Source organism: Megascapheus bottae, chromosome 21 (assembly GCF_031878675.1).
Source record: "Megascapheus bottae isolate mThoBot1 chromosome 21, mThoBot2.hap1, whole genome shotgun sequence".
Lineage (NCBI taxonomy): Eukaryota > Metazoa > Chordata > Mammalia > Rodentia > Geomyidae > Megascapheus > Megascapheus bottae.
The window spans coordinates 17,417,002-17,430,877 of NC_143529.1; the positions used below are offsets into that span (position 1 = coordinate 17,417,002).

Here is a 13,876-nt window from a genome sequence, read left to right on the forward strand (position 1 = left end):
ATCAACATTTTTCTAGGCTGGAAAGAAATGTTAGAAATGAAGAGGTAAATTGAGAAATGATGAAAAAAGGCTAGATTCACTCTACAAGGCAGAGCTATCTGAGGGAACAGAAATGAATTAAGTAGGAGCTCTGGAATTCTATAGTACAGGATGGTCAAAGACTTCAGATGGTCTGAAAGGAACAAATGGGAGCATATCACTCACTGACTGAAGATAGCAATTAGATATCTAACAGGACACATATTCTTGATGATGAAAATTACTGAGTTGGAAAGAATATGAAAAGTCAAAATGACCCTTCTGAATAACATGAAATTAAGAAACACATGGACATTGAATAATTTTTCATTATTATTACTGTGAAATTGAGTCTACTGTACATTTGCCTGGATTGGAAATGCTAAACAAATACTTAAAAATGGATCTCTGAATAGCATGCTCTTTTAGGTCTCTGAGCTAGAAGGTAAGGATTGCTCTGCTTTCCTGCTCCAGACAACAATTCAGTAAATCTCATTTCCCACAAATGGATAATCTGAACCTTAGGGATAATTGGATAGTGCATGTGATGGATTTAATTATACTTTAAATGACTATAGAAACATTGTGTGGTGGAGATGTTATGTACATTATATTTGAATATCAGCCTGAATAAAATGAGTACCCTCATTTTTTGGTATCCTTTGAAATTTTCTGAAGTACAACACATGCATACTGACATAGAAAGAGTAATTTTACACTAAACAGTCTTCTTGCTGCCCAGATTGACCTAGAACTCTTAGTCTGAAGTCATCCTCCTGATTAGATAGGATTATAGACATGTACTACCATGCTATGCAAAAGTAATCTTTTTTCTAAGAAAAAAGAAACTAAAACAAGAAATATAACTATAAATAAAATTTAAAACTTTTACTAATGACATGACAAAGCATATTTTCTGCAGGCTGTTTCTCACCTTATTCTTTGAAGTTCCTGTTGCAATATGAAAGGAAACAAATATTAAGTTTGAATCATATATAGTTACCACTACATAAATGATGCTATAGGAAAGGAAGTTATTTAATGGATAAAGTAGTGGTCACTTGAAATGCTCTGTGTATCAAATTAGCTTTCACATCATATACAAACCCTTTAAAAGCACTGCTCAAGCACTTGGCTGATTTGGTAACATAAGCATAGAAATCTAGTTGGATTTCATTGTTTCTAAGTGAACCATGCTAGATAAAGTAGCGATAGTTGGGAAGTGGGAAGGCAGAGGCAGGAGATCAGGAGTTTGAGGCCAATTGGAGCTACATAAAGAGACCTTCTCTCAAAAACAGTGAATCTAGGTAAGTGGCATCTTACATTTTAATTCAATTTTGTTAATGAAAAGACAAACATTCTCCCAAAGGATTCTCATGTTTTGTTTTTGTAAATTTAGAACTATCATTAAGCATGTCTTCACTTCTAACAATAATGCTGAGATCTTATAGGGCTTGAATAGTGACAAGTTCCAATGCTCTCTTGTGTTTTCTAATAGAAGTAAAGGTAGAAAATCCACATAAACTTATAGTATCTTTCCTCACCAGGACAGTTGGAATATTTCAGTTACAAAACATGCTGAATTACTTTGGAAACTCTCTGGTGAAAATGTTGAAGTACTTCATTTTGCTAAAGGAAATTTAAGACTGATCACAGGAAATATTAAAACTATAATTTGACTTTGAAAAACAAGTATAAGTATAGATTAAGAGAACAATATGCTTTTTCATATATTACTATTGACATTTTTCTATGACAATATTGGAGCCTTCGAAAGATTTCTATATCCTTATGGCCATAAGGATTGTACTTCTTATGACAAAGGAACTGAAGCATTGTCTGTGTCAGTAAGCAGAATATAGTGTGTGACTACAGTAACATCTGGGACCAGCCCTGAAAAAAAATATGAAGTAAATAAAACATGCCTTGAGCATTCTTCCATCTGCTTCTTCAACAGCATTTCTTTATTTTCTTCAAGTTGTCAGTAATCACATGTTCATATGCCTCATATCCCACCCTCAACTCCATTGGCAAACACAGTCACCTTCCCTACAGCATGCTTTTTCAAAAGAGCATCCTGCTCTTGCATGTTCAGTTTTACCACACCATCAAAATGCATCTGAGTGTGTCTTTCTTCTGGGTTCTTCCAAAGAGGAAACATGCAGTCATGGTTATAGAAATAAGTATGAAGCATTGGAGCAAACTCCTGTGTAAAATTTCATTTCAACACATCTCTCACAGGCTTCAAAGTTGGATTTATATGTTATTTGTAAATCTATAAAGATAACTTTTTAAGTAGTCGCTCTATTATCTGTTTTTTGTTTTTCTTACATAATTGATCGATTCTATTTTGTAGTTCAAGAGAAATTCTGTTAATAGCATTTTCTATGAGATGGTATTACTCAGTGCAGACCCCAGAATGTCATCTTTATCTAGAATATTTTTACATGAAAAATGTTCTAAAATCTATCAGAGACTTTACTTTTTTGTGTGTGCTGATCCTGTGGTTTAAACTCAGTGCCTGGGTGCTGGGTTTTTTTTCTTTTTTTTTTTGCTTCTGGCTAGCATTCTACCATTTGAGCTGCAGAGCCACTTCCAGCCTTTTCTCAGTTGTTTACTAGAGATGAGAGTCGAATGGATCTTCCTGCCTGGGCTGACAGAACTACAATCCTCAAATCTCAGCCGCTTATGTAGCTAACATTCTATGCATGAGCCACTGGTGTCCTGTGTCTTTGCTATTCCTATCTCAATAGAATCCAAGTACAAAAATATCAATTTTACATTGCCCACAAAAGATCTTTCAAGGTCTTCTTGTTTTGCTTCTCATAGATACTTACAGAACATTTTAACTCTTAATTTTTTAATAGTTAAGATTTTCTGACTTGGCAAAAATATTACAATCCTCTGTCTTTTGAAGATTGCATTCCACTTGTAATAATGCTACAAAATATTCTTGTACTGTCACCTTCCACTAAGAAGATATCCGTGTGCAAATATACGAGAATATACCAATACACAGCAACAGGATCACCAGAATTATATGGGTTTTGGGGGGTATTTTATTCCTTTCTCACACTAGTATGATTTTTTTTAATTGTTGGGGTAATGTATAGAGGGATTACAGTTAACTATTAATATTACTTTGGAATTTTTGTAATGAAGGTGCCCAGTTAGTTACCTTATATGGATCTGAGCTTTTATTTCAACTACATTATTAATGATAGAAGGGTGGCTCAAATATATCTTTTCTCATTTTTTCTTTTTCTTTTCTTAGTTCTGTCTCATATATGTAAATATATCTAATTAATCATTCTAATAATATTAATGTCTATGTTATCTGTATACATTTATAACTTGAAAACTATAAAGAATTACTATGCTATCACTAAATTAAAGACCAGAAAATCCTTTAGGATGCTGGTACAAGGAAAATCATCATGGACAATATTTACAGAGTTTCAGTGGTCAAACCAAAGTATGCATTTTCTGATGGACAGTTGCCTATTTAAAACATTCATGTTGCATAAAATGCTTGCTAAGAAAGCCTTCTAATAATGATGATGATGCTGCTGCCATGTGTTACTCAACTAAGTCCTGGGACTGAAGGTATCATCAAACTCTAATTATGCAGAAGCTGTGCTGGTTTCTCCATGGGCTCACTCCATGACATACTCATGATATAGGTAATTTTTCCATCTCATAGTTCTTAAGTTCCACAAAAACCTTGATTATATTGGGAATGGAAAGAAGACAGAAGGAGCAAGGACATGTTAGCTAAGATAATTTTTATTGTTTTGTTTTGTTTATACCATTGTAACAAATAATATCTTCTAAAGGAAAGGTTTGACTTTATAGAAGTAACTGGTGAGTACTGTTGCTGGAATGAAGAGACTTTACATTTCAAAAGTTCATGTAAATTGCCTTTTTGGGTAATCTAGAATGATCTTGCATTTTTCCATAATATCATCTATCTTGTATATTTCTGGGCTTTTATGCTTGAGAAATGGTAACTTTTTCATGAGAAATTTTCTTCACTTGTGGTGTCCAATTCCTTCAAAGTATGCAAATTCAGATTAAACTTTAAAAATCAGGCCGGGCATAGTGTGGCCTTAGCTACTCAGGAGGCTGAGATCTGAGGATCAAAGCCAGCCCAGGCACGAAAGACCTTGAGACTTTTATCTCCAATTATTCTATAGAAAATTGGAAGAGGGGCTGTGCATTTTTCTCCATAAGCTGACTGGGCCCTTATTTTACTTGCCAAATAATGGCTAAACTTTTTGAAGAACTATTCTGAAAGAAAGTCTGGTAGACAAAGATCTGTAGCTGCAATGTGAACAGGTGTGACTCTATAAGACCATAAGGAGTCTGACAAGGGTGCAATATTCCAAGACTGGCCTCATTTGTTAATACAAAGATAACCAAGGAAACAAGCAAACCCCTTCCCCAAAGCCCCAGCAGTCTGCTCTTTTTATTTCATCTCCAATTCTTTGCCGGAAATAATTTTAAAGTAGGCATTTACTCTCCAAATTAAGAAAGGAATAGAAGCAAGGAACTTTTTTGTTCCTATTTTTATGAATATATCTAGGATAATTGTTTAACAAAGCACTTCCAACCACATAGTGCATGCCTTGTTGACTAGTTTCCATCAGCAGCAGCAATTAGAATTGGTTGCCCAGGTAACCGTTCTGCGCTCTACTGAGAAGAGCCTTTTCTTGACAGGAGCATTCTGTTTTAAATTGTTTTGTTTCTTTTTCGACAATTGTACGGTACTCTTATTTGTCATTTCTTTTAACATAGGATTATTATGCCCATGAGTCTTAAAAGCAAAAACATTAACTTATTTTTAGATGCATCTGCTTAAATTTACTGTAAATGTATCTTATTTCACTTTTAACTACCTGAAAGAAACTCAACTAAAATATGTTCTGAGGCATATGCCAACTTGCATGGAGTTTGTGTTCACAGCCTAATTGGTGAACCTTTGCATGTTTAAGTAATTACAGCTGGTCCTGATGAAAACCCAAAGGGTGCACATTTAAAAACAAATTTCCAAGTCTATCCAACAATGTCATATATCACTCAAGCCTGTTATAATTTTCAGGGCTATAGGAAGAGTTTCAACTTCATTTAATTTGGTGTGAACCAACCAAGTAATATATTGATATTTCAATAGGACAAGATAAGCAAACTGAAAATATATACTTGTACAATATATACAAATATATATACAAAATATATAGTTGAAACTGAGCCTGTCTTTAAAAAATTGACAATTGGTTTGGTATATGACTCAGTGATAGAGAACAAGTGCAAAACCCTAGATTTTCAGTTCCCACCGAAAAAAAAAAAAGACATGATAAACACTTGACTGAATAATACATGGTAGGAGCAAATTCATTGCCTGCTAGGCAATAGTCACATATTTATTGGGAAAAGTTACAGAATCATCTCAATGTATCTTAGCTGCATTGATTCAGACACATAAATATATCAACACTTAATATATTATTTTATGTAAAGATGAATAAAGATGAATAAAATTTATATTCCCACTTTACCATTGTGATATCTAAAGTTTAGAGGAATGAATATCCTTTCATCATAATAGCTTCTTAGAGTTGGAGGCAGAATTTGATCCCAGATTTTCTGACACTCTAACCTACTCTTAGTTAAAAGAGTTACAGCATATTTTTATTTAAAGAATTTATTAACATTGATTTTTACATCATATTTCAAATGACATGTTTAACAAACAAGTATTCAAGAAGGGAATCTCTACATACAATCACTGGCACTTAGATTTTAGAACATAATTAAAATTGGGCTGAGGGTTTGTATGTCATAGATACATATTAACCTGTAATAAATTATTATGTCTATAGAGTCATAAATTTTTATGTATATGTAATTGTGTTTATATTTCTAATACCATGTCCATAGCATTGAGTATGCAAATATTGAGTCCTTGCTCTTGTACTGTTTGGATTTAATAGCCACATATTAAGGATACCATGCGTCTATGTTTTTAAGGGGAAATAGGTTGCTTTTATCCATTATTTTGTCAATATTTCTAGCTAGAAAATGCATAAAACTAATGTCAGCAAAGACAACTTGCTTTCAAGATTGGATGAAAGACATTTTTCTTGGTAGAGGAGAGTTGGTACTGGCCCTGGCTTATGGCCCCATGCTTCAATTGTCTTTTTCACTCAAGGCTGGCACTGCATTTGGCTGGTTAGCTAGAGATTAAAGTCTCTCAGATATTTCTGCCTACATTAACTTTTAACTGGGATCCTTAGATTTCAGCCTTCTTAAGTAGCTAGAATTATAGGCACACACCTGGCAACAACTCTCTTTAAATGAGTTCTTAGAGTATCTACCTTAGAATCAATTTTTCTAAAATATGTTCATAAACAAAATTAGCTTTGATTCAACTGTAAAACTTAAACACAGTTCAAATTTATTTTTCTCTCAAAGAAAAACTAATACAAACAAAATTTCTTCAATTCCCCATCTAAAATAAATAAAACTGTTTTTCTGACACCAAATACCACTCATGGTACATTTTGTTTAGTTTGGACATGTCACTGCTGTCTCAATGAGGAATTTTATTTTCCTCCTACTTGTTTCTATTTAGACTACGTGGCATGCCCATTTCTACAGTAGCCTACACTGGTCTAACCTTGTAGAACTAAATCCTTTCTAGATTAAGACTACTTGTTTGCTTTAATTATCCCTCAACGTTTAAAATAGTCCTTATTGGTATCAAAATTGTATATTATGTAAAAACACAAACAGAAAAGACAGAATAATGGAGAATTGCCAGTTATAGTCTTTTCATAAAAGTGAATTGACATCTGAACTGTTTGATTAACTATCTTCCCAATATTAAAATAATAACTGATGGACATAAAATAACTTATACACTAGAAAAACCATTATTAAGTATACAAGAATCCAAAACTCCCATTTAAGTACTACTCTTCTAAAATACATCAAACTCTTTAACATTAATAGAATAAATGAGCAATTTGGGGGTTTTACTTAGCAAATAAAATTACAAAGATTTACCAATTCTGATTTGTGCAAATATGATGAACAGAAGTTATCACATTAATTTTCATCGGTCATGGAACTTGAACTCTGGGCCTAGGCATTGTCCCTGATCTCTTCAGCTCAAGGCTACCACCCTCCCCTTGAGCCATAGTGTCACTTTCAATTTTCTGGTGGTTAATTGGAGATAAGAGCCTCGCAGTCATTTTAGTGCCCTGGCTGTCTTAGAACTATGACCCTCAGATCTCAGCCTCCTGAGTAGCTAGGATTACAGGTGTGAGCCTCCATGATATCACATCAATTTTTGCACATTTTAAACATTAATTTTATCACATTAATGTTTACAAGTTGAATATATATGTTTCCATAACAATCTTGAAAACATGAAATACCTAGAAAAGTAGCATTTCATTAGAAAGAATGTGATATGTCATTTCCCTGAATTTCCTAAAAATGTTATTCCAGTTTTACAGAATTTTTCTTGTTATCGCTGTCCATTTAAACACATATACATTTTGAGGCACTTTATATTTTAAATAAAGATATTTCTGAAAAGGAACAAAAAAGATTACTTGAATAGTAAGATTATTTGATCAAGGTTATTTGAATAGTAAGCAAACCATGACTGGGGGAGGGAAATGGGGACAAAAACATGAGAAGGGGTATCAATGTATGAGAAGTAATGCACCTACTATCTGGAGACTATAACTATAACTGCTCTATACATTACCCTGACAATAAAAAAGAAAAGAAAAAGAAAACCATGAAGTAACTCCCTGGGCACTGTGACTCATGCCTATAATCCTAGCTACTGGGGAGGCTGAGATCTGAGGATCAAAGTTCAAAGCCCGGTAGGGCACAAAAGGACCCGAGAGAAACTCTTATCTCCAATTAACCCTTAAAAAATGGAAAGTGGGGCTTGGCGCAAGGATAGGGTGGTATCCTTGAGCTGAAGAGCTTGGGACAGTGTTCAGGCCAAGTTCAAGCCCCATGACCCACAAAAAAAAGAAAGAAAGAAAGAAAGAAAGACAGACAGACAGACAAACAGACCATGAAGTATACAGAAACCAAAAATAAATTCTTTCTTGTCTAGTTGAATGTGTATTTGGTACAGAGAATTGAGTTTGTGTAAAATAGTTTTAAGAAAGTTAATTTTGGATGGTCGGGTAAATGCCAAGTAGTGGAATTGCTGGGTCATAGGGGAGCTCTATGTTTAGCCTTTTGAGGCACTGCCATACTGCTTTCCATAGTGGTTGAAGGAGTTTGCACTCCCACCAAGAGTGTAGTAGTGATCCCTCTTGGCCACATCCCCTCCAGCATCTGTTGTTATTAGTTTTCCTGATCTTGGCCATTCTAACTGGAGTGAGGTGGAATCTTAGAGTTGTTTTGATTTGCATTTCTTTTATGACCAGAGATGTTGAGAATTTCTTCATGCGTCTATAGGCCATTTTTGTTTCTTCTTCAAATCCACTAGCACAACAATGTTCATTGCAGCATTATTCGCCATAGCAAAGATATGGAACCAACCTAGATGTCCCTCAGTTGATGAGTGGATCAACAAGTTGTGGTATTTGTACACAATGGAATTCTATGCTGCTGTCAGAAAAAACGACATCAACCCATTTGTTAGGAAATGGAAACACTTAGAAAAAATCATATTAAGTGAAATAAGCCAGACTCAAAGGAACTTAGGCTCAATGGTTTCCCTCATTTGTCATAATCAGTAGAAACCTTGGGCTCTACTAGCAGAGATTTGCAATAGAGCAAAACCTTGATACATAAGGCCATATAGAATGAAGTTAATTGAAAGGACCTCCAGGATGTTGAAACAAAAGCCATATAATGAATGATTGTTGTCCTTAATGTACTATGTTATCTCTCATCTCTTTTGCTGTCCCTTGGTTATATCATATTGTTACAGTATCTCACTTTGTTATCTGATATATTGGATATATTCGTATTTGGTTATTTGAAATTTGATAGGGAAGGGGGGAAAACCAAGATGGGGGAGTGGGGGAGGGTAATGGGTACCAAGACATGTGAAAGGGTATCAATGTATGTGAATTAATGCACCTTCTATCTGGCAAATATCATGTAACCCTTTTATTAATTACAATAAAAAATAAAAAAATTAAAAAAAAGAAAGTTAATTTTAAATTCAGTAATTATTTTCCATTAGCTGCATGTCCAATTTTGCATAGTCTTTAGAATTCCAAGTCCTTTCATTAATCCTCTGTGATACATCTCTAAATATATGCTTGTGGTTTTTTTTGTATACAATTGAAAGAAATTGCATTACACTTTGTGAAGAGAAGACAGCAAAACTGAAATTCTAGTTCCTAGTACTATCTGGTGACTTTTCCTCTTTGTGACCTGGTTTTCATTTCTCTTTGTTTCCATTTGTCATTATTTCTTTTCAGAGGAGGTATCTGCAAGGATAGTTCAAGTAGTCACTGCTGAAGCTGTAGCAGTCCTGAAAGGTGAACAAGAGAAAGAAGCGCAGCACAAAGACCAGCCCACAGCTCTGCCATTAGGTAAATGACAAGAGCCTCAGATCAGTGGCTGCTCTGCTTCTCACAGGTCAAGTTTTCATGTTCCAAGTAGAGCTTCCATCTTTATCTGTCATCCTTACAGTTCACATTCACCCATCACCTCCAATGGGAAACAAAGGCACCTGTTTTCCCTTACTCAACAGGTTTATTTGGGGTATCTTGATAGTTTTCAGAGTGATAAGCCTACAGTGAGATATTCCTGATGGTCTTTAACTTTTAATTTTGTATACCTTTAAAGGATTTCTTTACAACCCTGCCCTCTATATATAAGAAAAATGAACCAAAACTTCAATTACGATAAGTGATTCCCTTTATGACGTTGAGTAAATAACTATCTATACTATAGTCTTGATTCTAGTCTTTCTAAAGTGGCGACACAAAATCTATAGTGAGAGTCTTTCTAGAATCATCAAGAAATACTGACCACTTGTCCTGTGGATACAGAGGTAGCCTGTCTATCTCCTCTGATCATAAATGACATTCTTTCCAGTGCCAGATAGCCAAGTAGAACACTCATCCTTGTCAGATAGTTAGACTGATCAACCAATAGAGTGATTGATAGAATATATGCATGTATATGCAGCAGCATCTACTGTTAATAAGTTAGTTGGGTTCACATATCCAAGGTATGTGAAGGTACTCTGAATTCCTAAAAGCAGTCCACATCCATTTTCCTATCTTAAAATCTTATGTATCCTTAATATTTGATTTCTTAGTTAGTGTTCAAGTATTTATTAAAAAGTAAGTTAAAAAGATCTTTTGTTTCCCCCCAAAATAATTTTCAGTGTACTCATTTTTTTCTGTTTTGTTTTTTGAGGAGTTGTGTCCGTTTTTCGTGCTGGTACTGGGGTTTGAACTTGGGCCCTTAGCTTTTTGACTCAGAGCTTGTGCTCTACCACTTGAGCCGTTATTCTACTTCCAGCTTTTTGCTAGTTAATTGGAGATAAGTGTCCCATAGATATTCCTAACTTGGCTGACTGAATAATAATCCTCAGATCTCAGCCTCCTGAGTAACTAGGATTACAAATATGAACCACAGGCTTCTCAGCTAGCGTAATCATTCTTTAAACTGTTTTGAATAGCAACAATTATTTTTCTCGTAAAGGGGAAGAAAAGTTATCTAACCTAACATAACTTTCAATTTATTATTTTCTTCCATTCTTTGAGATAAACTCATTTTTAGCATTTCAAATATTTTAAAATGTTATTCTCTGTAAGTCATTGTACAAAGGGGTTACTATTCAACTAAGCACTTTATTAATAAACAATATATCTTGATCATCAACACCTTTCATCATTCTTCCGATCCTTCCCAACCCTACCTCTTCCCTTAATGTTCTTAATTTTGCAGGGTATGCATCAAATTTTATGATGCATTCTCCCCGCTTCCCTTGTTCATTCATCTACCGTACCCTCCCTTGATACTGCCTTTTTTTAATTTCCTGTTTCCTGGCATTTATTTTGTTGGACTGTGAGTAAGCCTTCCTCAGTTTTACCCTGAATCTACCATATTTCAGTTAATCTACTTGTGTACATTTGCATACCACTCTATAGTGTTTACTTATATATGTATAAGTTAACTTTAACTTGCAAATGTGCAAGAAAAGATGCATCCTTTGTCTCTCTGGACTTTACTTACTTAACATGAATTTTTCCCAGGTCCTTACATTCCTGTGCAAAATATGTAGTATTATTTCCAGTGGATTAGTAAAATTCCATTGTGTATCTGTATCACATTTTATTTTCTTGATCTATTCATCCACTCTAGGGCATCTAAGCTGATTCCATACCTTGGCTATGTTGAATAATGCTGCAATGACTATGATTATTCAGATGGCTTTATGGTATTCTAGTTTGCAATCTTTTGAATAAATACCCAAGAATGGAATTACTGGATCATATGATAGTTATGTTATGAAGACTCTCACAGGGTCAAGGAACTAAAAAGTCATCTTTCTTCCAAGGCTTCCTCCAGTCACTACTTTGTACAACTGAAATTCATATAATCTTTACAAGAGATTTAGCCATGGCCTAAAGATATACCTCCTTTTGAAATTCCTTACCTTCATAGAAGGTGTCATAAGGAAGGTACCTGACGAGAAAAATGTCCCTAAACTGTGGGTATTACATCTTTTAGAAGCTTCCTGCAAGACCAAAAGATAACTAACTCAGCACCCAGCCCATGCATCTGTCTCTGAGCTTTTCCAGCTAGGACAAATTCATTTTTCTTAGAATACTTAAAGGAGACGAGTGATAACATTAAACTAGGTGGAAAGAAATGTTTTATTAATGGGGTAGTATTTTTATATATAGCTAGTATATCTGACGTTTTTTTAATGTTTGTTTCCAGAAAAAGTAGTTGAACATTCCAGTCAAATATCTTCTTTTGGTCTAACTTATCCAAACTATGTACATATTTTTCATGATATATGAAGGCCAAATGAAATTATGAATTGAACACCCAGACTACAATTAACCTGATTCATGATACAATATTACTATTTGTGTCTAATCCATTTTGGGGGGGAAGACAAAAATGTTCTTTTGAAGAAGATTGAATACTTACTCTTTAAGTTGTCAAAAATATGTGAATCAGGAACAAAGCCTAATGATAAGTCACATATTATAATTGAATCCTTTATTGAATTGCACAGAGGGTTTTTTTGAATGGCAGAATTACTTACAAATACAATTAATTGTCATATGTCTTTTCTCCTTTTTCTAAATCCTTAGCAGCTGAAGAGACAGCAAATCTGCCCCCTTCTCCACCCCCATCACCAGCCTCAGAACAGACCATTCCAGTGGAGGAAGGTAAGGCCTGATTTTGCAGGGTTTGTCTTTTCAGAAGGGGTAAAAAATAACCATCAACAGCATTGGAGTTCTGTTTCAAATAGTCAAGAGGAAACAAAATCCTTAAATAAATTTGTAATTCTTTATATAAAATCAGAAGTAAAAGAATATGGAAAATATACTGGATAAAGAAAGGAAGATACCTTTGTGTTTAAAGAACTAGACTAACTACAGAGAATCAATATCTTATATACAGTGTTTGGAGAAAGAAAATACCTATTTTGTGAACTAATCAAAAATAATAGCAAGAATTATATTTACCTATGAAGTCAATAGTAATATCACAATTTTTCTCTGTTTTGCTTACAATTATATGACCAAGATCTTTCCCAGGGGCTAGGTAATGGCTTACTCTCCACAAATATTAGGAAATCAAGAAGTTAATAAATAAACCTCAGAGTGAAAGCAATGAAGTAAAAGCTGAGACCATGGTTTCTTTCTTGTGGAGAGCTGTTACTGCCCATGAATACATTTCTGCACTGGCTTTCTGTGGAATGCCATCTCAGCTCTTCAGCTTTCATTGATAAAACAGAGGTATGCCTTTGAAAAGCATCCATTCAGAGTCTCAGATCAAAGGCAATAAATTACGTTGAAGTAGCAGTGGAGCATTGGCTCTCCTTTGCCTGTAAGTCTCTTAATTATGCACAAAAGCTGACTGATCTAAGCCAGAGAAACAATAATGGTTTGTTTTCAGTGTCCACATACTAAAATCAGATTTTTAAACCTTTTGCCTCTTATTTTTTTCCTTTTGCTGCAACTTTAGAGATCATTTTACTGTGTCAACACTGAGTAACACTTGTAGTTATAGATTTTTCCTTTTATGATTCATAATGAGGTTCATTTGAAAGATTGTTTGATTTCCTTAATATCAAACTCTAAATTATTGAACTTTATACTGCCAACTTCAAATACTTTATTTTTTCATTTTTTAAATAATTTTTATTGTGATTAATAGAAGGGTTACATTATATTCACCATATAGAAGGTGCATAACTTCACAAACATTGATATCCTTTCTCATGACATGGTCCCCATTTCCCTCCCACCCTCCTCCCGCTTATCTTGATTATTTTTGTCACAATTTTGTACACCTAAACATTTTTAACATGGCTATTCTCTCTTTAATCAATGTCCTTTTCCTCCAAATTTAATATCTGAGATAAAAATAAAATTATTCTAAAGAGGGAAATGAAGTTTGGGAAGTATAATTAATGCATAACATCCACTGATTATTAGTACCTTAAGTGGGATTTAATTTTTTTAACTTATAGATTTGAGAGCTTTATTTTGGAACTTAATTATTGAAACCCTACAACATTGCAGTTCTTCAAATTTGGAGTGTATGCTCATGAGCAACACAGAAACAATCCCTGTTTTTAAGGAACACATTATTTAGTGGAAGACAG

At 34.1% G+C, this 13,876-nt stretch overlaps 1 protein-coding gene across 22 annotated transcripts in view; it reads left to right on the forward strand.

Moving 5' to 3' along the window:
* Window positions 1–13,876, forward strand: part of Map2 (microtubule associated protein 2) — a 254,807-nt gene that overhangs the window by 194,869 nt on the left and 46,062 nt on the right. For 16 of the 22 annotated variants that reach the window (XM_090354720.1, XM_090354728.1, XM_090354706.1 and 13 more), the window contains 2 exons: window positions 9,489–9,602; window positions 12,354–12,431. In XM_090354720.1, the coding sequence (XP_090210846.1) occupies window positions 9,489–9,602; window positions 12,354–12,431 (192 nt within the window). The remainder of the gene's footprint in view (window positions 1–9,488; window positions 9,603–12,353; window positions 12,432–13,876) is intronic. The other 6 variants (XM_090354711.1, XM_090354715.1, XM_090354729.1 and 3 more) reach the window with 1 other exon arrangement.